This window comes from Diabrotica undecimpunctata, chromosome 1, assembly GCF_040954645.1.
Source record: "Diabrotica undecimpunctata isolate CICGRU chromosome 1, icDiaUnde3, whole genome shotgun sequence".
NCBI lineage: Eukaryota > Metazoa > Arthropoda > Insecta > Coleoptera > Chrysomelidae > Diabrotica > Diabrotica undecimpunctata.
In genome coordinates this window covers 182,902,430-182,929,276 of record NC_092803.1, presented here as the reverse complement: position 1 = coordinate 182,929,276, position 26,847 = coordinate 182,902,430, and the positions used below count along the sequence as shown (strand labels likewise).

The window sequence follows — 26,847 nt, the reverse complement described above, 5'->3', positions numbered from 1 at the left end:
AAACATACCAACATTTCGTAGAGACTGGATCTCACGAACGACGACCAGGATCATGCGCGAAAAGAATCACGCCGGCCAGGGAAGATCGTTCTTTACAACGGACTTCTTTGTAAAATCGGTTCTTTACGGCCAGAGCAATCCAAAACCGTTTTCAAAATGCTCACGAGTGGACATTAAGCACTTCTACAGTGAGAAGAAGGTTGAGGGAATTTGGTATAAGGGCTCGCTGCCAATCAAGAATATCTTTAACAGCAGCACATTGACAACGCCGACTTGAGTTTGATAGAGACCACGAGCATTGAACGATATAAAATTGGACAAATGTTTTGTTTAGTAATGAGTCCAGGATGGTTCTTTATGGCTCAGACGGTCGCATCAAAACGTACAGAAGACGTGGGAAACGATATGCTGCGTGTGCTCGACGAGCACGTGTTGCTTTTAGATGAAGCTCTGTATTGTTTTGGCAGGCATTTCATTCGAAGGCCGTACTGATCTCGTGTTTATTAATAGAGGAGCGTCGAATGATCACCGATGTATTACCGAAATCCTAGACGAGCATGCAATGCCTTTTGCTGGATTTGTGGACAAAAACTTTATTTTCATGCAAGACAACGCGCGGCCACACGTAGCCAGGATGGTAACGCAATACCTGGAAACCGTCCGTGTGCCAAAAATGAATTGGCCAGCTCAAAGCCCTGATTTAAACCCAATTGAGCATGTTTGGGACCAACTCAAACGAAGAGTAAGAAACAGAATACCTGCTCCAATAAATCGTGAGCAGCTTCGATTGGCGCTCATGAAGAATGCGAAGATTTTTCTCAAGGCAGCATCCAGAATTTGATCAATTCAATGCCAAATCGAATGAGGAGTGTAATTAAAAATAGGGGTGGTAATACAGAATATTAAAAATCACGACTTTATTGTAATTTTTATTAAGAAAGCAGAAAAATTTACAATGTTAATTTTTAAAATTTTCCATTAAAATTATCATTTTGGGAGAAGTTTTTTTTGACATTTGTTATTTAAGGAATGGTTTCATACTGCTTCAGAGCATATTCTTAAACATTACAAAAATATCGAATGACAATCAATTTCTTTTAGGGTTCTTAAAAATTAAGAAATGTCGAACATTTTAGGTGGCTTCTTTTTAATGGCGCACAGTGTATTTTGCTTTTAACACCACTACAGCAAATTAGCATTAGAGCAAGATAGTTTCAGTGTCGAGCCGAGTACACTAATAATCGGTTTTGCTAAATCATCCACAATAATTCATAACACAATAATTCATAACACAATAATCGAAATTAACAATTATCAATCATACCACGATCTTTTCCAATATTTTAATAATAGAGTTTCTCTCTGATATAAAACTGATGACTCTTAACTGATTTCGAAAGCTCAATGGAAATTTTCACCCGTTCGATAAACGCTCGTTATCTTTTTTTTGTTTTTAATGGAATGAACAATACGCTGTATACCGCGATTTTCCAGCAACTGAATGTGTTTGAATCGTTTGGAATTTCCGAAGTGGAAATTTTGAGGATTCAGCTCTAAATAATTTCGATTGGAAAACAAAAAAACGTGAAACCTGACAGGATGGTCATAAATGGACTTAAATTTATAGATCAATTTGAAAAGATACAAGTATTCCAACAAGAAACAATGTACCTATTTAAATTATATGATAGAGTCAAAAGTAATCAAGTTTCAGTACTGATATTTTCCGAGCTTAGATGTAAACATTGCTTAGATCAAGCCATCAATAAACTCAGTAAGATTTAAGTGTAAAAGTAACAATGAGTAAAATAGAATATACAATAAAAATACCACGCGGTTTTCCGTAAACCTTTTAAACATGTGTGGGGTTACAAGTGATCACATGTGAACACTTTAAAACATATCTAATAATATAAACATAAAGTAGTCAGTTAAGGTTTAATTTCGTTACAGCTTTTCGATTTTTTTTTTCATGAATGTAGGCAAATTGGATATGGTTCGACCGTAAGGGTGGAGCAGGAGGCTGCACGGGGATAGGCTAGGGTGGTGCTAGAATTCTACTCGCCGAGAGTCCTGCGGCTGCATCGCGAGAATATAGTATTTACAAGAGAAATTAACAAATATGATATTTTTTGTCAAAAGAAGTCAACGTTTATTCGAATAGATTTTGTTACAATAATTTGCTACAATGAAGTACGGTCCCCGACGACTGTCTTTGTATGCAAAAGAAGAAAAAGATTAAGTATGCATACACTTGGAAAAAATCGGATTGTTTTGAAAATTATATGAAAATATAATGGAGAAGAAAGAAATTTTCAAAAGATTTTGAAGAAATGGAAGGAATAGAAGCGGAACAAACGGACGAAAATGAACTTTAATAGAAAAGGAATTGTTGGAAATAGTTTAAAGAGTATCTCTAAGTGTAGCATTACCTACTACAAAAACAATTTATTATTGTCGCAGACCACTGCCCCATTAGTATACCTATTTGGGATGACAAATCCTTTACGCAGATTAACCAAATTCAGACTAAAGCTAGAAGAATACAACTTAACAATTAGAAACGTAAACGGAGAAGAAAACCTTACAGCAGATTATCACGGATTGGAATCACATCGGAAGAACTTAAACGACTAAACAAAGACATAGAAAAAAGCATATTAGTGTCAACGAGGGCATAAGAAAAGAGACAGGAAGAAATACAGAATTCGAAGGACAACAAGACTGATCTACCTGACGTTGTCGAACTGTTGAAATTACCGAAAAATACTATAGAAGTGAGACTAATAGACAGTAACAAATACGAAGAAATGAACTTAGAGTCTACTAATGTACGTAATGTATTTATTTGATTCGAGATTCTCGATCAACGTCAGCATTACAAGCCCCGTTGAGAGATTCAGGATATCAAGAACCTCAATCGGCATCCGTACTGCGAGCGTCGCTGAGAGACTTGTGTAGTGAGATGTTGAGATATTAAGATATTAAAGATTCATAAAAAATCCCGAAAGAATAGTAGAAATTACGTAAATTGTTTACCCATTTTTACTTATCGCGTTGCATTTGCTTTAAGAATGTGTTTAAATAACATGTTATACAATAAGCGTTCTAATTACTAATTGTACTATGTAATAAAAATGGGTAAACAATCTACGTAACTTATAATAAATATTCTTTCGGGAATTTTTAATGAAACTTTAATATCTTAGTATCTCACCAGACTTGGTACAAGTGTGCGCGCAAACGAACTAATAATAATCAAAAATGATAAGAATCTGCTAATTCTTAAAGAAATAAGAAAGGATAGAAAAGAAAGAAAGAATATAAGGATAAGTAAGGAAATGTTTCGAAAAGAAGTTTGTTGTTTGTTGTTGAAAAGATGTTTACAAAAATATGTATAGTAAAAGACAAACAGAACATAGAAGATTGGAAATGAAGACGCAGAGTTATAATTACCGATTTCCACATGTTATTTACAGGAGTACATGCAGGAATAAATAGAATGTATAAAAATATTGGAACGGATTACGGAGATATTGAAGAATATGTAAAGAGATGCGACGACTGCCAAAGGCATGAGCAGTTGATCACGACCAAAGAACCTCTGACTATCACATCGATAGCCACCAGCGCATTTAACACGATATGTATAGAGCTGGTAGGTCCATTTGAGATGGATGACAGTGGAAACAGATATGTATTCGCATACCGTGCGAATTAAGCAAATATATAGGGAGATACGTTATCAAAACAAAGAAACCGAAACAGTAGCCAAATTATTGGTACAAAATTTCATTTTAAGGTACGGAGTAGCCAGAAGAATGGTAAGAGACCAAGACACAGAGTTTATAGCAAGAATATTTAAGGAAACATGTGCATTGCTGCAAATAGAGGAACTAAACTACACAGCGTATCACCACGAGACAATTGGAGCTTTACAAAATACTCATTTAAATGAGTATCTTAGGATACAACTGTCAAAATTCCCTACAAGTTGGAATACGTGAGTCAATATTATTGTGTTTCATACAAAATTTCGGTACACTCGGCAACAGGTTATACACCATTCCAATTGGTATTTGGAAAAACCTGTTGACTGTCTAAAAAAGTAAAGAACGAAATGGAACTACTATACAACTTTGACGATTATTCCTTAGTCTAAATACAAACTACAAGTAACTACTAAAGAAGTCAGAGAAACGCCGAAACGATCAAAACACGTTACAAAGAAAACATATGATGCCAAAACAGGCACAATAACATCTAAACCAGGAGACAACGTATTGGTTAAGTACGAGTTGACTTACCGTATACTGATTGATGGAGACGACATAGGAAGAAGTAAAAACGATTCAAGAATCGCTAAACACTTCCTACGGATATATGAACCGACGAGAACTTAGTACGCAAAAATATTGTAAGGTAAAAAAATAATGGTAAATATTGAATTTTGTCAACACTTTTTCATTTCAAAATGAACAGCGGGAACGACTAACCCATTAGCGCTAAAAAACTTATCCAATTACCTCGCCCTAAAGGCTTAACCTATCCATTAAGTAAAGGTGTGACAGTCTTTTTATGGAACGGTATTTTCGAACTATATATTACGTTTATTTTTCCACAAGCGCTATGTAACCTGGACAAAATATTTTATTTTTCATTAAATTATACAAAATTATATGAATATAATCTAAACGCTGTTAAATTGTCATTTCTGTGGTATATAATTTGTACTGCATTTTAGATCGATTAAAACGTTGGCCGTGTAATTTTTATCGCAGTTTTCGATTGTTTACTATTTTGTACAAAATTCATGCATTATATATGTCTTCTTCCCTTTTTTTAGCCAAACAGGTAAGAAGCCGACAGGCAAAATTATAACTATAAGTAAAGTCGTCCCAGGAACGCAACTCAACAATATTGGCAATATTAATCAAAGGCCTTTTGATAATGTAAAGATTATTAAATTTAATGAATGCGGTTAAAGGCGGATCAAAACAAAAGATCTTTAATAATTAAATTTATTCCTAAATTTTTTTGAATGTGTACCTATTACTACTGTACTGAAAAATTATATGTTGCTCCACTTCACACAATATTCAATTTCCACCTTCAGAACAGCCCAAAACTCCACCCTCAACCCCTTGGGGACTATGACAGTAGCCGGAACAGGCTTGTCCGCATCACACCCTGTTAGATATTTTCGTAGGTGCGGTAGATGGGTGCAGCTCTCCCGTCGACCGTTTGTACGGGGGGGATGGTAGCGGCACTGGGGGTTAACTAGCCTGTCAACCCCTCACTCCTTCCTGATAGATGGGTACGAGTGCACGCCATGTCGCGTGCGCCATCATATTTGTGATGTTCGTCACTAAAAGTCTCTCTTCTTAATTAAATCCCTAAATTATTCTAGGAATTTATTAAATTAATTCAGAATTGCCGGTAGGGTAGTTTTTTTAGGGCCATGAGAGCTTTATAAAATGAAATTCTCAATATTATTACATGAAACATTTTTAAGGGTTTTAAGACATACAGTAAAATCTCACGTATAAAAACGGGTGTGGCAGTCCAGTGGGACTGCCGGTAGAAGTTACACTTCTATACACGCATTCGCCGTTACAAATTTATTTGGGAGTCAATCTGCACAATCATTACATATGTAATGCTATAGGTAAGACATAGCAGAAAGAGAAATAGAATTAATAACAACTTACTAACAATTAATAAACAACATTTGATGAAAATATATATTTTTATTTTCATATGTGTATGAAAGGAGTTGAATGCAAAAATCTTTTTTACACATACTCTGCAGTAAAATTCATTGTTTATTTTGTTATTAATATAAAAATACAATACAATACACTGCAACATAATTCAATATAATAATACAATACAAATTAAAATGCAATATTCATAAGTATTTAAAAATGACAATAATATACATAACTTTTCTACTTTCGCATATGTTTAATTTACCATGTAATAATATTAATAAAAAAGTCCTCCCCGACTGGGAATCGAACCCCGGTCTCCCGCGTGACAGGCGGGTATACTGACTACTATACTACCGAGGACATGACACAAATGTATTTCAAAATTGACAGTTCTGGATCATACAGTCATTTATTGAGATTATTATTTTGAAATACAAAAGACTAATATAATTATAAACATTTAATAAATAATACAAAACATATCACATAAATAATATTAATAAATATTTTATTATATATATATATATATATATATATATATATATATATATATATATAGATATAATATTATATGTATATATATAATATTAAATATATAAACAAAAGGAACATTTTTATATTGGAGAGAGAAAGAGAGAGAAAATATATCTTCTGTCTCTCTCTTACTCATTATCTTACATATGCAATGATTTCACAGATTCACTCCCATACAAATTTCCAATGTGGAGCGCGCGTATAGAAGTATAACTTCAAAAATATAACCTAATGAGCAAGAAACTAATAATCAGGCCCAAATATTAATGTATAATAAACATTTTGCAAGAGTTCACGTTTAAATACCTTGGAAACACTAGAAATGATTAAATGGTGAATGATGTAGAAATTCAAATAAGAACAGTGATGGCTGGTTCAGCAATGGTTAAATGTCAAAAATACTTGTGCCCGAGAGAGATTCCCCTAAGCTTACGATTATGCATGGTAAAATGTTATACAGATCATGACATTGTTTCATTGATCATACAACACAATGTTACACGTTTCCACCTCTAAATTCATTTCACAGTATATAAAAAGTGTCATGAAGGTAATGAACCACGTGTTAGACCTGTCGATGAGGAGCGTCAAAACAGGGATATTGATATATGTGCTTTTGTGGAAGCTAGTGAACCCTGTAATAGTGTACAAATTGCTAGGAAAGTTAACGTGAATGCTCGAACTGTCCAGCGAGTTCTCAAAAGGAGTGAGTATCACTGTTTCAAGATACAACCAACACAAGAACTGTTTCCGGAAGATAACTTTAGGCCGATGGAGTTTTGTGAATTATGTTAGATAAACAGAATGAAAATGTACACTTTTTAAAAAATATTTTATTTTCTGACGAATCTTCATTTTCATTACATAAAACACACAAGCCATCCGTTGCAAGGTATTATTCTCGGAAAAATAAGCACCTCAGTGTTGCAGTGCGAATGCAGCATCCGCAAAAGTTAAATGTTTGGACTGGGATGTTAGGCAACCATATTGTCGGTCCATTTTTTATCGATGGAAACCTAAACGGGTCCAAATATTTACAAATTTTACAGAATAAGATATATATATATATATATACCCGGTATTTAGGCGTTCCACGCCCTTCAGGTAGGGATCTATGGAGGAGTATCACCTAGCCGCAAGCCCTTAACTCTTGCCGTACTGCTCCACCATAGGCCGATCAGATACCAGCATATTCTAGACTAAGCCGCAGATTCATTTTAGAATTTTAAACTACTGCGTTAGCCTTTTTGTTTTCTGTTCACCGAGCCGGGGATTTGAACTGACATCTCTCGCATTGAAGCGAAGGAGAAGCCAGCCGCCCAGCCCGCTTGGCTATCCGATCGACAGAATGAGATCATTCCGCCAAAAAAATATTACAAAATTCAATAAAGAACGCTACTTCGAGGTAGACAGCGCATGTCTTACTAGCTAAACCATGGTCTCAAAATTTATTATATATATTATTCATATTTATCACAGAATGAAGATCAATTCAAATAAAAGTATTACACAGAACAGTGGGTTTTTTGTTGTGTCTACACCGTGCATTACAATTAGTTGCAGTTTAAGTTAGAAACAGTAAGTTATGCGAAAAATAACTAAATACAGTCCATGAAATTCGAAGAATAAAACATTGATTCAATCAACAACAGTATAGAAGAATTTGAAATACAGATATTACGTCAACTACGATGTATCTAGTGGGTTGAACACGTGACAAATGAAGAAGTGTTAAGAGCTGGAACCGAACTATCAAACAACGAAAAGTTTCCTATTTCCTAGTGGGACATATAATGAGGTATATGAGATACTTCATAAGATTAAGAACATTTGACAAATAATAGAAAAATCTAGGGAATTCAATATCCCACTATACATTTGTTTTATAGATTATCGCAAAGCGTTTGACAGGGTCAAATGGCAACACTTATGGCCCACTAAAAGAAGTAGGCGAACCACAACACTTCTTCTTCTTCTTCTTCATGTGCCTATCCGTTACGAATGTTGGCGATCATCATGGCAATATTTATCTTATCTGCAGCAGCGCGGAAAAGCTGCACAATGTTGTATTGAACCAGATTCTGAGGTTCTTTAACCAAGATGTTCTTCTTCTTCCTGGACCTCGTTTTCCAAATATTTTTCCTTGCAGGATGGCTTGAAGGAGAGCATATCTGGATTCATTTCGCATAATATGTCCGAAGAACTGTAACTTTCGAGATTTGATAGTGGTCAGTACCTCTCGGTTCTTATTCATTCTTCTGAGGACCTCCTCATTTGTGACTCACTTGTGACCACCACACTTAATTTCGATTATAACTGAACTCACTGAACACACTACTGAAACAGTTAAAGTGCTTGACAGACTCTCAAACCACTCAGAACAAGGTGCCATACAAATATGTATACTGTCTCCACAATTATTTAATATATATGGGGATTATATTATGAGAAGAGCGCTTGAAGAATGAGAAAAGGACATCTCAATACATGGCCGAAAAATAAACAACCTACGTTTTGCAGACGCCACAGCCCTTCTTGCCAATAGTCAAGAAGAGTTAATTGATCTCGTACGACTGGTTGAAAACGAAAGTCAAATATTTGGCCGTATAAGATAACGGAAAGACAGATTTTGCATGAATACATCAAATTTAAAAAAATTATCACTGGTACAAAGGTAATTTGCCATTGTTAATATTTCAATTGGGGAAACCTAGTTGGTCACCGAAACAAACTTACTATTGTATAAACATATTTGTGACAATTTATCAACAAGTAGTTTCCATTATTGTATTTTCAAAGTTTTCCTATTGCCTATTCCAATAAACTTTACCGGCGTACTAATGTTGGGAGTAAAGATCTCTTAATACAAACAGTCTACATCAGATATTATCTGTACTACTAACCATAAAGCTGCGTTATTAAACCCATCTAAAGAGACGATAAAGCAGCAGGCGCCACCATAGCGACATAAAAGAATAAAACGTGAAGGCGACTACGTGGCTAATACGCAATCTAATGAACGATGAAAACTAAATAACGAAATTTTATTACAACTCCAATGAACACGGCAACGAAGAGGAGATAGCGCTCGAAAGACAATGAGAACGGTGGGGTACGGGGAGGCTGGCGTTGGTGGGGTTCGTGTCAATTTCCGATACTAACCCCTCGTGACACCATCTCATCACTGTTGGCTTGTATAAAGTGCAAAAATTAGTTTAGAAATAGTCAGAGAGACGACTTCAATTTACTGACCAGGTTGACAACGAATTAAGCTGCCTTCATATACAGATGGACCAGTCCGGTAATTTTTAACACAGTGCAATGTTCATTTGTGTATCTCAAAAAAGACAAATTGCTTGTTAAAGTATCATACTAATAGTTAGTTCAAATTGTTGTTCTTGTTTTTTATCTTTTTTAAACCATTTACTCACAGTGCGAACCGTTACCGTTTATAAAATCATGGGCGAACTGGTTAAGTTAAAGGTTCAACAAATCCGATCGTGTTTTTCAGTTTTGCGAGTAGGTATCGAAATCCACGATTAAGGAACGTATGTAATACATAGATTTGCAGGCGAAAAGCAAGTAGGTAACTGTGATATTTTGGTAGCAAAGATAATCGAAGAAATTATTAGCCTATACATTTTCTATTCTAAGAAGAGGGGTTCAAAAGCATTAAAGCAAGATACCAGTTAACCTGTTGTTGTTTTTCCATCCTTAGTAACTTTTTTTCTAGCAATTATTTACTAAATAAAAATCTTGCTTTCATTGGATTCTAACCACATGATCTTAAGCTTTGAATCGTTGTCTTGATCAAATATTTCTTAAGCTTGTTGGACCTCACAATTTGCTACTACATCCTCTGGTCTTTATGAATAATAACTATAATTTGTTGGTGTTCTGCTACATAATTAGCTCCCCATCAAGAACTTTTTTGGTTCCTTGATTTTAATTCAAACATCTAATCTCTTTTCCACAAATCCTTTGAATTTTTTCCACAAATTCTTTGATTAGAAACGCCAATTGAATCGCCGATTCGAGATATTTGGCGAGGTCAGCATAGGACTGAGAGAAATCAACCGTCATAAACGAATCCTATCCGTCAAAGTTCTAATATGTCAAATTAAAGAAGTGATTTTTAAACATCACACAGTACTGATTTGGCACCAAAAAACTTATTTTATTCGCGCGATATCAAGGTTAGAGCAAGTCGGGGAAGTCTAGCTCAAAGCGAAACAATTCTTAAAAAACTATTAAAGCGAACAAAAAAAGTCGCAAAAGGAAACCGTGTCAGAGTCGGCCAAATGAAGCGATACTCAAAGTTTGGAGAGAATATCTATCAAATTTTTTGCTGATGGGCATAATAACTATTTATGGAGAGTATTTTAGAAACAATAAATCAGTTTTAAATGATATTTATTTTTGTTGGTAGAAACCTCTCGTAGAGAAAAAAATGTTCATCATTCAAAAAATATGGTCAAACTCCCAGACTATTTCAACCCATTGATGGCTACAGCAGAAATGAGTGTCGCCCTGTCGGCAAAACAATTTCTAAAGGGATCGATACTCTTATTGGTCCGTTTTATCGAGTTCGGGTTCGTATTACAACAAAGTGTTTATGCCAATAACGGTGTGCGTCCGACAAAGATGGCAATGATCTAAAAATAAGGGAAAAATTCATTGGAAAAACCACGGCTGAGTGTGCGATGAATAGGAGATCGATATCGTTTATTTAACAGACGGTTTTATTATTATGTGGGTTTAACGGATAGAAAACACTATAAATGGCAATTGAACTGAAAGAAAAAACAACAAACTGGGACAATTAAAAAGTCTCTTATTCAATTCGCGGTATTTATTAGCAGAAAACTTGCAAAAAGCTGGACAACTCATTCGATCAATAGTTACCGAAAACAAATAAAAAAAAAAATTTGGAATGCTGACAATTAATATTTGGTCATTAATTTGAATTAAAGATCGACCTTCCAATTATTAAATTATACATTTGAGGCACACTAAACATTGGTAAGCGATATAAAATAACAGAAGAATACCAACAATTGAATATTTTGTCATAACTAAATGTAAGGTGGCAGTGTATATGGGGTAAATAATATTCATTATTTGTGTGTGTTCTATTTAGTTAAACTATAGATGAATATCAACATTAAACATTATAAGTTTAATATTTTTATAACAATATTCATTTCATGTAAGTAATTTGCACACCCTATGGCATTTCTGACAGTCAAGAGGTTTTTTTTTTCGAAAATGGCATAACCTTTGCGTCTTTTTCATGATGCAGGTAAAAAGATTGTAATAGGTTATAAACAGCACATGTTTATTTTTCTTTAAATAATTATTTTATTTCAATTTCTTTTGATTTTATTTATCTATTAACTTTATCTTTCAACATAGCTATTTATTTTTATCACTTGCATTTGACTTCAGTATGTTCTATGTCACAGACATGGAACATATAAATTTTTATGCCTTCCTTCAATAGACAGTATATCTGTCAGTTGGCAACTCTGTCATTTCACTTTAATTCTGAAGAAAAAGAAATATCCTTTATCTATAAAAAGGCATGCTTCGATTCAAAACTCAGTTTATTTATTAAAACTTCTCTGGGTTTTTTGGCCTAATTTTTGTCACCTTTTTGGGTGAAGAATTCCACAACACATGGTGACCATGCAACAATAACTGCAGCTGCTATTTAGAACCCAATGGCCACCCGAAGAAAGAAAAATGAAAGTATCTACATTCAACTATATCAACAGCTAACCACTACATTCTGAAAACCTGTCCAGCTACTTGAAGACAGCCTCTGAAGCCATAGGTATCATTCAAAAATCTTTTTATGTAAAGCTATAGGCAAGATTTGTTTTGTTTGATTGTAATTTAATATTAAAATTTTCAATTTTTATATTTATTTATGTACAATAAATATTTTGTTTTGAATTTAAGGATATGCAATGTCCCTCTATGCTTACAATCAACTGCTATTAACTCACATTTAATTTTGTATGTATAGCAAAGTATATAGAAGCAGGTCTCCTTAGCCTAACAGTAATTTCGTAGTACACCTTTTGTTATATAGTACAAACAATACAAATTGTTTGAACCCTGAAGTGGCAAGTTTAAAGTTAAGTTTGCTCTGAGGACGCTGATGTTGTCTTTTACGTTTAATTATTGAACATGAGTGTCCATCAAGAACTGTCTATTATATAAATAGTAATAACAAAAGTTATTTTTTCACTACTAAACCTTACTTTAAATAAAAAAATACCAAAATCTTCTTTCTGTTTCTAAAAATATAACAAGAATTTTAAAAATTGGTAATTTTGCCCGAATTTACTACACCCCTTTGTCAAACAAACAAAAACTATTAAATGCTTCGAGGCAACTTTTTACAAATACGTAATTTTCTATAGATGAGTAGAAATCTGACAAAAGCGACTGATAACAACCGGATCAAAAATCACATCATTCAGTAACATGAGTTCCAACACATATCATCGATCAGTTTTTCATTTTCGAATTAGAGCTGATGGCAAGTCTGATTGGACACTGAATTATTGTGTTTGTGTCGCTGTATATCCGAGAACGTAGAATACGGGGTTGAAACAGAGTGAATGAACTGAAGTGTACTTTTAATTCGGTCTGGATTTGAGCGATTTAGTAAAAATTCAGTAAAAAATATAAAAAAATGAGGTTAAGGTTTTTATTTTAAATGTGAAAATATCACAGTGAGAATGTTCTTTACCAAAGTAAAAATAGTTGTCAGTGAAGTCACTTGAAATTCAAAAACAATTTCTTGAGATCGGCCTAGAATTATCCGAGAGAAATAATGTTTTTACAGACTTCTTGTAAATGTAATGCAATCAAGAGAAACCGTGGATTGCAGCGTTATCCAAACCCTGGGAATTCAGTCTTTTAAAGCTCTAAAAATATTTTTGTGTAGCGGGCAGAAAGATACAATAACCTGCTTATTTGACTTTGGCCTGGAATATTTTCCCACACAAGCGGATATTTGATACAACGTAGATTAGCTTCGATCCGATAAAAGGAGTACCTATTTGTACCTTTAGCAACACTATGAACAATCTTCCAACCAACACTTCCTTTATGTCATAGAACACACAGACAAGTTACTTGGTTGTGCTCTGCCAGTTGCTATAGGACTGTCTATAGATTTCAGAGCCTTCAGTGAAGCTTGGATCTAAATAATAAAGAAATATATAATATATTTTGACTGAATTAAGGCGATTATTAGGCATTCTTGAGCACAAAAATCGATTGCAAGCGATTCTTCTTGAAATATAGAAGTACCCCTGGGAACTATTGGTAGTCTAGTATTAGAACCACTTCAGGGTGTACGAAATAGAGTGTGGAATGTCGACGCACGTGCAGAGTTTAGTGGTACGGACATATTGTCAAATTCTCATTCTCATTAGTATTCAAACAGTTATTGCTGCTGCTTTAGTTGATTTTCTCTAAAAAAGATTAGACATAAGTGTGAAGTAAGGATAAGTTGGAAAGGAAAAAACCTTGTTTTAGGCGACAGTGGACCAAGATGACGACATGACTGGACCCGAAATACTAAGGTCTGAAGTGGAAAAAGCCATTTCATCGCTAAAAAACGACAAAACACCAGGTCCCGACAACATACAGGGCGAGATCATAAAACTCCTATGCGAAACGGATGACCACTTCCTCGATTTTCTGACAGGCCTTTTTAACACCTTTTACGACAAAGGGGAGATTCCGGAGGAATGGCTTCGATCGACCTTTGTAGCCATACCTAAAACACCAAGTGCAAAACACTGTGATCAACACCGCTTAATAAGCTTGATAAATCACATTACCAAAGTTTTCACCAAAATCATACACAATAGAATATATAACAAATGCGAAGCAAATATATCGGAGTCACAGTTCGGATTCCGAAGCGCATTGGGCACAAGAGAGGCGATCTTCAGTCTGCAAGTTTTAATTCAAAGATGCAGAGACATGCACAAGGACGTCCACTTGTGCTTCATCGACTTCTCCAAGGCGTTTGACAAGGTCAAACATGATAAACTCATGGAAATGCTCAGGAAGATGCATATTGATGGCAAGGATCTGCGCATAATAACCAGTCTCTATTGGAACCAAAGTGCTGAGATAAAGATGGGCAACTTACACAGTGGGAAGATAGATATTAAAAAGGGTGTACGACAGGGATGCGTCCTCTCGCCGCTTCTGTTCAATATATACTCTGAACAAATCTTCAGAGAAGCACTGGGAGAAGTTTCGGAGGGTATCAAAGTAAACGGAGAGGTAATCAATAATATTAGATATGCTGACGACACAGTTATTATCGCAAATGACTGCAACGAGCTTCAAAGACTCATGCAAAGCATACACACAACAAGTCAAGAATATGGTTTAAAACTTAATACAACCAAAACTAAATGCATGCTCATCAGCAGAACACAACAACCTCCGATGCAATTGACATTAAACAACCGAAAAATAGAACAAGTGGAGACATACAGATACCTTGGAACCACAGTCAACACAAAATTTGACCAGTCAACAGAAATAAGATCACGAATTGAAAAAGCGCGAAACGCGTTCAACAATATGAAAAAGTGGTTCACAAGCAAAATCTCAATGGAACTAAAATTAAGACTGGTCAAGTGTTACGTCTTCCCGGTCTTGTTCTATGGAGCAGAGGCATGGACCACAACGGAAGCCACCTTGAAGAAACTAGAATCCTTTGAGCTGTGGATATATCGCCGTATTCTTCGGATATCCTGGACAGACCACATCACTAACGTGGAAGTAATGCAGAGAATAGGCAAAAGCAAAGAAATAATCTTCACCGTAAAGAAACGGAAGCTTGAGTACTTCGGACATGTCATGAGGCATACTAAGTACCGGCTGCTACAGTTAATAGTCCAAGGAAGAATCGACAGTAGGAGGGGACCGGGAAGAAGACGACACTCATGGATGCATAACCTGCGACAATGGTTCGGACTAACATCGACCGAACTGTTCAGAGGTGCCGTAAACAAAGTCAAAATAACCTTGTTAATAGCCAACTTCCGAAACGGATAGGGCAAAGGAAGAAGAAGAAGAAGGTATGGATTTAAAAGTGGGTGGGTACTAATTTTCTGTAAATGACGTAGGACAGAGACCGGTGTCAAACCCGAGGTCGGGCGGCGCTTTTCGTCAATCGACTCCTGGTGACCGTCGGAGGACATGTTTGTCTTGGATTTCTTCGAGTTAGTTAATCGATAAAAACACCAATTCATACCCAAAAAACAAACGATTTCTTTAAGAATTGTTTAGACTTTCTTTAGTAAATCTTAAGTCGACTCTGAAGGAGTTATTCGAAGGCGCTCACTTTTCAATTAAGGGTGTGGATTGTATTGTTTGGATTTTGTTTTAGAGTTGGCGAGTGAGTACCCTCGGGAATTAGAATCTTGTTTGTATAAATATTTGATTTATAGAATGGTTGTACGTCGCCTTTGAGAATGAGTGACAACACATAATTTGGGGGATCTCATTGCAGAGACGTGTGCCGTCATTCCTTTTTTCAGGGAGGGCGTTGAAAAGGATCATAGACATGATCCTCTTTTTTCCTGAAGTTTTTCCTGAATCATAATTTGCAGTGGAATGAGATTTTTTAATTACAATACCTAAATTTTAATTCACAAAAAAATATTTAATCAAAGATTATCTTGATACGCCACTGCGTTTATCATCGAATTAAATCATAAAAAAGTAACATGGATTTGTCATTACGATTTCCGATGATAAATACTTGATGAGAACGACGAACGTTAATGGCGTATTTTTCATTTTCCTTCATTATCGGTTCCAGATAAATTATTATCATTGTGGACAGCATGGACATGGCAATTCCATTTCGCAGTGGAGGCATAGTTGGTGTGCATCTGTGATGCGGCCTTTGTATTTTACATAGATATAATGTTGGGGACAATAATAGGGATGGCAAAAATACAAAGTGACAAAATGGTATTTTTATATAAGTATATACGGCTGGATGAAATCCAATCCGGTCATTACCGAGTGACAATACAATTTTAGGATATTCTGCCGAATTAAAATGTGGCAAAAATATTTTAATTATCAATGTCAATTTGACAAACTAAAATTGAATAATTGGACAGTCTCATGTAATTTATAGACTTACCTGTACATCGAAGTTATGCTGTTGTTGCTGCAGGACTGCACTATCCACCTGATGAGGCTGGTGTTGTTGAGGATGCTGTGGTGCATAGCCATGCTGCTGCTGTTCATAAGGATTTCCACTAGCCTATAGAAGAACAAACAAAAAAATATTGAGTATAAATACACGCACACACACATACACACAAACGTATGTGGAATTTTAGAGCACTTTCGAGAAGCTTACTATACCAAAAATCATTAGAAAATACTGCATATAATTAAAAGAGTGTATTAAAGGAATTAAAGCAGTTCTTTGCAGATAAAGTAAACCCAACCCAAAAACAGTACAGTTCTTATATTGAATCTTTGGGTGAGATACTGTAATTGGGAAGATAAAAATAGGACAAACCAACTGAATCGACAAGTCAACCAGGCACTAATAGAACATAGAAGCCAAAAATGGGGCAATTACGTAAAAGAAATAGAGGAAGGGGGCCAAAATATGCAAGAAATATATACAATACGGAAAAAACTGAATCGTCTAATCCGTAGAAGATAAAGCCAAGGTGTTGAGAAGGACTCTTGAGAAAGAGTGTACACTGAATCATTACCAGGACGAAGACATATACTTTATCGAAGAAGTCGAAGAAACGGAACTAGAGAACAGCCCGAAGAACAAGAAGAAATAATAAATCCCACATTACCAAGAGAAACAAGAGAACTGATCAGAAAAAGTTCACCAAAGAAATCACCTGGTCCAGGCGAAAGCGCTAACAGTGCTCTGAAGAGTCTTCCTGCGAAAGCAATTGTATATCTGGCAAACATAAAAAACGCAATACTAAGATACAAGCTCTTCCCAGACCGATGGAAGGAAACGCCTGTAATCATGAAACCAAAGCCAGGAAAGAACGACATATTTCCGGAAAGTTACAGACCGATTAGCTTACTTCCAGGAGTCAGTAAAATAGTAGAGCTAGTCATCAAAACCAGACACCAATCAGAGACAGACAGGCTAAGGTTAATCCCAGAAGCACAATTCGGATTCAGAGCTTAACACTCCAGCTAACTACAAGTACTAACCACTAACAGAAGACTTAGCATCTGGATTCAACGACAAGCAATATACAGGAGCAGCCTTCCTGGATGTAAAAGCCTTCGACAGAGGTGGCATAAAGGACTAACACAAAATGAGAGATTTTAGATACAGCGGGGCCAAGAGCGTGGCCAGATAGGACCAGTTCTATTTGAACACGGTATCCTGGAAGCTGGAGTACCACAAGGGACAGTCTTATCACCCCTTCTGTATAGCATATATACAGTAGACGTCCAACAACACCCGAAACAGTAATCAGCCTTTATGCAGACGACACTGCAATCGCGGCAAAACATAGGAACCTGAATATGGCTGTAAAAAATCTACAGACAGTATTGTATACGGTAGAAGAATGGTGTATCCAATGGAAAATACCAATAAATACAGAAAAGACTCAAGCGGTTATCTTCAAAAAGAGAAGAGAACAGCTAACAGTGCAATACAGACAAATCGAATTGCAAAACGAAGCAAAATACCTACAAGTCACATTGGACCATAATTCACACCACATGTTAACGTAACAGTCCAGAAAACAGCAACGGCTATTACCGCAATAAGAGGACTCACAGGAAGAAGCAAATTAGCTAATACAGCTACACAGCAACAAAAAGAAGATTCTAGCAGCGCACAACAACTAGCTCAGAGAAGATGCAAACATGCCCAGATACGTCGCTGAATGGTTTTTATTGGAGGAAAAAGCCAGAACAAAATTCGCTGAGGTAGAAGAAGACCACCCAAACCTGATCATGCGAACAGTGGGGCTGGGTGGAGTAACTTCTAATTACACGAGTTAATCCTCCTAGCTCCAATGAATTGTATCACCCTAATATCATACTTAAGGTGTGTGCATCTCAGGCTGGGATAAACTGGACATAAAGCTGGGCTTGTTACTATTTGAGCTAAAAAACGGCCCTGCTCTTCGGTCGTTACTCTACCACGACTTTTTCTTGATCTATTTTTTAAAGTTCTCAACTCCATAAATCTGGCGTATTTTTGAAACGATCCCGTAAGTTATCACCAACCAATGCTCTCTTTGTGACATTCTCTGTCCCACTAAAGCAATAAATTTTCCACACTTAAAAATCCAACTTTTTTGTTAGTAAAATATCTTATATTCCATGGCAGATCAATAATATAATAGACCATTAGTTATCTTCATTAAAAATACAGAATTAATTATTCCATGTTAGTTATGATGTACAGGATAAAAATGATAAAGATATTATATAAGTGATGGATTCGACCGTTACTTGATGGAAATTCATTTTATATCACAATAAAACATTGAAAACTTCCACAAAATTTATTATAAAATCTTATCACTACAGCTGTTTCGGCCTTTCTCAAGTGATCTATTTTTGGAATGTGTTTACACTTTACACAAGTCTTTAACGAAATAGGTAGGGGAAAAGTACTGTTTATCCCAAGTTGGTCATTCAGAATTATGTCTGTGTTTTTTATTTTGTTAATTTCTATAGATTCTAATAAAGATAGATTCTAAGACCTTTATTTTGGATGTGAAGAATTTGAAATTCGTCAAAGAATGATTATGATCTAGAAGGTGAAGTGCGTATGTAAACTACATTCATTTTACATATTCCCAATTGTCAACAGAAGCACGTGAAAGCCAAACAGGATCGTACTGATGTGTATCATATGATTTTTAAAAATATTTACTTTTCAAACTATTAGTGTAAGAATTTCTTGAAATTTCTAATTTCAATCAGAATCTTCTTAAGAGAGTTTCTTCCGTCCTATCCATTTCTTTCCTTCGATTTTACCGTTGAGAATTAGCCGAAGGAACTCATATCTTGGTCCTCTGATTATATGTCCAAGATATTCTAGTTTACGCCTCTTAATAATATTTAATAGAGTTCGTTGATGTCCCATTCTTCGAAGAACTTCTTTGTTTCTGGTTCTGCTAGTCCATGGAATTTTTAGTATCCTTCGATACAACCACATCTCAAACGCCTCGATTTTATTCATGATATCGGCGTTTAAAGTCCAAGTTTCACATCCATACAAAAGTACAGACCACACGTAACATCTTGTAAACTTTTCACGGATTTCCAAATTTAATGAGTTATTGGATAATAGAGGCTTGGATTTTTGAAATGAGTTTCTTGCCTGTTCAATTCTACATCGAATTTCGAAGGATGGGTCCAGATTTTGGGTAATCCAACATCCAACATCAGTTGGGTTGCGCCGATATCCACTTTACTGGTCGCCATGTATTTAGTTTTATCGATATTTATCGACAGTCCCCAATTTGTGCATTCCATGTCAACTCTATTGATTAGCTCCTGCAGATCGTTGATGTTTTCAGCTAGAATCACAGTATCGTCGGCGTACCGTATATTGTTAATTATTTCTCCTCCTATGATAATTCCTTTTTGATCTTTTAAAGCTTCCCTAAATAGATTCTCAGAATACACGTTAAAGAGGGTGGGATAACACAATATATTAACCTAAAAATCAACACCATACAATTTGAATTTAAACATGCTGGCAAGTTTGGATCTGTAACATGAGAATCTATTTAATAGCCTCTTGACGAATGAGACGGCGAATATCAACACGTGCGTTTGTTGACAGATGGGAATTTGCTAAACAAATGAACTTTAGAATCTGTTTTTCTATGATTGAAAGCCCTTTTATGTTCTGCTATACGTTTGTTAAAAGTTCTACCAGTTTGACCGATGTAAGTTTTTGTGCAGTCGCCACATTTAAGTTTGTATACACCACTGTGTAAGTGCTTTTTATTTTGGCTCTTGTTTTTTTTTTAATATATTTGTCTAAGTTGATGTTTGTTCTAAGCTATGTAACCGAGCAGAAGGTACTGGGTTTTTTCTCTGGTGGTGGAAATACTAAGATCAGAGCATTCTTGTGTAGTTTTTGATTTAGAATTTTATTAATTGTTTGTTCGTTTTCTTAATGATATAATTCTGTCTCAACATTGTATATTTGACATCGGAATTTCTATTAATGTAACATGCTATGATAGGCTGCCAGTTTATGTTGTATAGGATGGGATGATGAATTATAGTCGTGTCAGTATGGGTGGGTTTATGAAATATGGAGAACTCATGTTTTTTTTAAGTCTGATAATTTTTAATCTAAGAAACTTATGGATTGATTTTGTTCTGATTCTATTGCATATTCAATATTACTATGGAGTGAATTAATATACGATAAATACATTATTATATGATATAAACAAAAAATCTTACCTGTTGTTGCTGTTGCTGCTGCTGTTGTTGTTCAGCCGCGAAATGCTCGAATTGTTGATTGACCGATTCTGCCAACGTGACGCCAAGATGAGGAGCCAAATGCGGCGGTAAGTGGTGCAAATGGTGCGGTTGAAGTGGTTGTTCGTTCGGTTGTTGTTTCAGAACCGCCAACGACGCCGGATCTAATCCCATGCCGTTTTTACTGAGTTCTTCTTCGGCGGGAGATGGCTGCCGGCTGCCCGGGGTCCGACTGCAAAGGAAACTGTTTCTTTCGTTAGATATTCTTAAGCAAAGATTACAAAATTATAATATAGTTTTATTATTTATTCTTGTTTTTACAAAATAATATCATGTATATCAATCTACAGCGTTCAATGAGGTTATACCGTATGAACTTGTCAATCGAATTCTGTTCTTTTAAGATTTACATAGCAAATAAGCATCGGTATATGAGTTCAAACAATATAAATGTCTGTCTAGCACATTAATGTGAAAAGGAATGAGATCTAGCTCAGTATAAGAATTTAATAAAACAAAAAAGTGTTTGCAAAACAACATAAATTCTAACCATAAAACAACCGAACCAAACAAACAGACAGTTATCGTCAAAGTTAGTGACGTAATGAATAGTAAAAACTTAAGTTTTCAGCAATTCCACCCTGCGTTCCGGGGTTTTATGCGGCTAGTACTTCTCGTTAACCGTTACACGAGACTTCAGCGCTTTGTTTTTCTTTTTATTTTATTTTTGTCTAGAGCGGGAAAAGTTGACCTCACAACGAGCGATCTTAGAGATACTACTAGAACGTCAACAAAACTATCTATACAACTAACAACTTTCGAGCACGTTATTTATGAGTTTGTTGAGTAAAGTTACTTAAGGACGAGGAAGCAATGTGAAGTTTATAGTTTAAATAAAAGGAAAACATGGGCTTATATAAAGTCAAATAAATTGTAAATTAAAACAAAACACCTACAAAACATTTTTTGGCTAGCTACTAACCACTAAAAAGAATTTATATGGAACAGCGTGCATAAATTGGTGTACACGATAATTACAGTGAAACTAAAATATTAACCTATACAGAAACAACATAAATAATAAATTGAACCAGAATAGATACAAAAAACTAAAGACGGAAAGCACAAGAACCTTGTACAGAAATAGGGTCGAAGAATAATATTGAAAAACAGAACGAAATAGAACAAACAGTACAACTGTTTATTAAAAATATTATCGTGTGAAATGCATCTACACGGGAAATAAGAATAACAATAGCAAAATTTAGAAAGTTCATTTAACCTAAAGTATAAAAATTAATATTACGGATATATGAATCTTATGTTATCATAGTTTTGTACTACGAGGTTTGTCTTTTTAGTTTTGCATATACCCGCATAGAGGGTGCCACCAATAAAACCTTTCGACTCAAATGTAACCTTAGTCTCTTGTTGACATAAATCGGGAGTTTCATTGCGATATAACAAGTCGTGTAGATACAGTGAATTTTTAAAATTAACAAGTCGGTTAAAAAATGGATCTTAGCCGAGAACATTTTCGAGCAATAACTTTTTACAATTTTCGGAGAGTATTATCACCACAGCAATGTCTCGCTGAAATACTTTCTGTGTTTGAGATTGAACCACCATACCAGACAACTATTTCCCGCTGGTATTGCGAGTTTCAATGTGGTCACTCCAGTCTCAGCAACGAATCCAGGCCAGGTCCACCCAAAATAGCAGTCACACAGCAAAACATTGATGCGGTTCGTCAGCTAATTAAGGATGAGCGCCGTGTAACATACCGTGAGATAGAGGCATCTTTGGGTATTTTAAAGACATCGATCCAAAAGATCCTACATCCATCATTTGCTCACAGAAGAGCAAAAAGCGGTTCACGTCAATTGGTGTCGAAAACCATTGGAACGGTTCAACAAAGGAAGTTCAAGAAACGTTTATAGTATTGTTAGTGGCGATGAATCTTGGATTTACTCCTACGAACCGGAAAATAAACGCCAATCCGCTGTGTGGAAGTTTCACGATAACAAAAAACCAACAAAAGTGATCCGTTCTCGAAGTGTGTTAAGTAAAATAGTGGCTTGTGTAACAAAATCTGGTCATGTGGTAACAATTGCTTTAGAAGATCGAAAAGTGGGTACTTCTGATTGGTTTGATTACCAGAAGTTATCGCGAAACTAGGATAAAGCACACACAACGGCGAATCATCCTACATCAGGACAATAATGCAAATGCTCACACTTGCATTGTCCAAAAGACATTTTTGTCGCCAAAAGACAATAGAGCTTCAAAACTTCGAATTGTTAAACCATCCACCGTATAGCCCCGACCTAAGTATCAACGACTTTTTCATGTTCTTAAAGATCAAGAGTTCAATGCGTGGGCAGCGATTCCAGTCGCCAGAAGAAGCAATCGTTGCTTTTAAAACAGCGATTTTGGTGGTTTGAAAAGCAATAAAGTACTTTAAGTCTATAGGTTTTTGTCTTTATGGCTATATGCAAACTAAAAAGACAACCCTCGTATGTGTCAGAGGTACTGAAGGTGAACAGAAATGTGGGCATATGGAAGCAATTTGCAAATCTCCTATCATACGAACAAGCTGAATTTTGCTGAGAATGTAAAGTTTGGGAAACTAAAAAAAAATGCAAAAAAGTTTACCACTCCTATCCCCGGACTTCATCGTAAACACCCTCCTCGATACTTAATCAAATAAGATGGCGCAGTTAGAATAAAAAAGGAAGAATTCCCAGTGAATTAATAAATACTGCGGCTGGTACGAAAATCATAAACGGACGTCCCTCAACAAAAAGGAAATGGACGGGGCCGGTAAAAGAAGATCTGAAATTGTTAAATATACAAAGTAGGGAAAAACCTAGCACAGGGGTGAAAAAAATGAATGAAAACTGTTGAAGCCTTGTGCCTCTAAGGCTTGTTAAGCTTAACTACATAGATGATATTTTAGTGGTCAATTTTAGAGTTGTGATAAGAAGATTTAGGCTTCTATAATTGGAAGGATTCTGCTTATATCGTTTCTTAAACATGGGTACTGCTATACTTAAGTCTCCAGCTATTTGAAATTATATTATATTTAAAGATCTTTTGCACTACTTTTATTTTTAATAGGTATTTTATTTGGTCCTAGTAGTGACTCAATGGCTGTATCAATGTTAACATTTATATCTTCATTTATTTGTCCATTTGGTTGCTAATACAATGATATGCATTCATACTGTTTGAATAAATAAATCTGTCTAACAGAAAAACCGTAACATCTAATTAAATAGTGTAAAAATATGCAAAATAGAGAAGCAGAGAGGGAGAATGGATTAGGCAAAGCAGAGAAGAGACAGAAAATATAAGTACCTACATATTCCTATAGAAACCTCATCGATTGAACAGAGCGCAAAACGTCAATAAATGAAGCAAGATAGATATGAAGGAAAAAAGAATCGCTAACACTTAGCCCAGATCTTAATCTGGGCAAATCTATTTATCGGGCAAATCTGGGATGAAATTGTAAGGCGCATTCCAATTACCTTACCTTAGCATCTTAAAAATACAGTTCATTTTTTTAATTGTATGTTGGATAATAAACATTTATCATCATCAGTGGCATTACAGCTCGTTACGAGCCAAAGCCTTCTTCAGAATAATCTTCCATTAGCCCCTGTCTCTGGCAACACTTCTCCATGCTTTAATTCCGATGGATTTTAGATCATCTATGTTATCTTGATACCTAAGTTTTGGTCTTCCTCTGGCTCGTCTTCCCACTGGTCCTCTTCGGTCGAAAACGTTTCTGATCGTTGCACCTTCATCTCGCATAATTACATGTCCTATAATTTAATACATTTTACAACGTCAGGTTCCCCAAAATTTCTGTATAACTGAAAGTTGTAGCGCCTACGCCACAAACCCTGTTCTTGGACTCCTCCATATATTTTCCTTAGAATTTTTCTCTCGAAACGTTCAAGCAATTCTTGGTCGTTCTGTGTAAGTGACCACGTTTCTGACCCGTATGTTAACACTGGCCTTATTAGTGTTTTATATACGGTACCTTTAATTTTTCTGGGTAGTTTTGGGGCCATCTGTTTCCTCAAGCCATAATAGCACTTATTGGCAAGCACTATTCTTCTTTTAATTTCTTCGCTGACATTGTTGTCTTTGGTCAGCAGCGAGCCCAGGTAGACGAAGGTATCCACGCCTTGAAGTTCCAGATCGAAGCATTTCGATCACTAAGGGCGTCTGCACTGAGAATGGGATTAAAAATAAACGCACAGAAAACCAAGGTATGTATATGTATTGTACTAGATCAGGCAACCAGATACCTGGACTATTAATTGATGATCTGGATTAAATAAACATTATCACATTAAAATATTTCAATACAACCTTTCTGCAACGATATTTTCCCTGTTATTTTTCCGTCTGTGAATATACTCGTATTTGACCTGATATATTTTAAAAACCGATAAGTAATATTGTGGATTATTGTTTGTATTTCATATTTATCAATGCAGCTATTGTTTTTCAGTCCGACTAATATATGAACATCGTTCCATTACTATTGATGAGTATTGGCATGGAACAACGGAGCAAACCTATAATTTACGCCTATTTCCATTCAAAATAGTAGTGGAAAGCGCTCTAACCATTGAGTTTTCATTTAGGGTATTAATATTTAGCGACTATTGAAGGGTATTTACAAAAACTACAAATATTGAACTGGAAAAGAATGAAATCAATCATTAAACTGATAATATCTGTGGAAAAAAAAGGCTAAAAGGTTTCTATCTCCTAGCGAACAGGATATTGTAATCAAATAGGATAAGGATGGAGAAATCACTTTTAAATACATAAAGCTGAATATATTGAATGATTAGAAGGAAATGTAATGATGACACGTACAGAAAAAAATAACGATTCGTTTTATTCTGAAAAACTTTTATAAAAATTTTGTAAAAGCAAGAGATGTAGTATTAAAGCGCTGACAGATCGTTATAATTTAAATATGAAAGAGTAACGAGAGTATACCTCATCACCATCAGCAATCGCTAAGAACACACGAAGGGCCATATGTCGCCTTAGGGACCCTAATTCTATGTATGTTGTTTTTCTTATTTATTCTGTCCTTTTATTACTTTTCCCATTTTTTTCAAACATGTATCTTAGCGCTTAAATGACTATCGAACCATCTTCTTTTTGGTTATCAATTTGGCCTTTTCACCAGTGGTTCCTTCATCAATACTTTTAAATTTTTCCTATCATGGATCCTTTGTATATCCTATGCAACTAAGTCGTTTATTTCATTATACATTATATTCTATTATACATTCTATTTACATCATACTCATCATAGTTTATTCTAATTGCCCATTCTCAGTTTTCCTATATAGGCCCATATACTCTTCTCAGTACTTTCCTTTTCAATCTTTCCAAGTATTTATTTTTGTTTTCTTGTTAGAGCCAGTGCAAGCATTTCTTCTTGTTGTACCATTCTTATCGAAGATTTTAAATCATATTTATAGCTAATCTAAAGAACTCATTCATGGTACAGCCAAATCATTCTCTCAAATTTCGCAACAATCACATACGACCCGTATCCCGTTTTCTTCAAATTTTCGCTGCATTAAATGAATGGCACAACGGTCTTGTCGATGTTCAGGGCTCCTCATCGATATCTTGGGCAACATCAGCGATATTCTCAGCAGAACGGCTGCTCCGAGGTCGGCCAGCCTTGGGAGCACCATATACTGAGTTTTCTGGACATGGTTTTTTATGCCGTAATTATTACAAGCAATAGATATATTTGTAAGCAGTCGTTGTAAGGCTTCTGCTGTTCTTCTAACTAAGACAGTACCGTCTACATATCGAATATTGTTTACAACCTCTCCGTTGATTACAATTCCTTCGTTTGCTTCTAAAGAGCTTTTAGAATCTGCATCCCTGTCGTACTCCTCTGCATATGTCTGTCTTAAAATGTTTAATTTTCTATTTTGATATTAGTATTCTGACTCCAATACAAATTCAGAATTATTAAGAGGCCTTTATTATCTGTTTTTTTCTTTCAAGTGTCTCTCAG

General features: G+C 35.4%; 1 protein-coding gene across 7 annotated transcripts in view; it reads right to left on the bottom strand.

The window, feature by feature from the left end:
- Positions 1 to 26,847, bottom strand: part of pum (pumilio) — a 718,098-nt gene that overhangs the window by 464,660 nt on the left and 226,591 nt on the right. For all 7 annotated transcript variants that reach the window (XM_072520724.1, XM_072520727.1, XM_072520726.1 and 4 more), the window contains 2 exons: positions 20,754 to 21,015; positions 16,453 to 16,575 (listed from right to left, as the gene is read on the bottom strand). In XM_072520724.1, the coding sequence (XP_072376825.1) occupies positions 16,453 to 16,575; positions 20,754 to 21,015 (385 nt within the window). The remainder of the gene's footprint in view (positions 1 to 16,452; positions 16,576 to 20,753; positions 21,016 to 26,847) is intronic.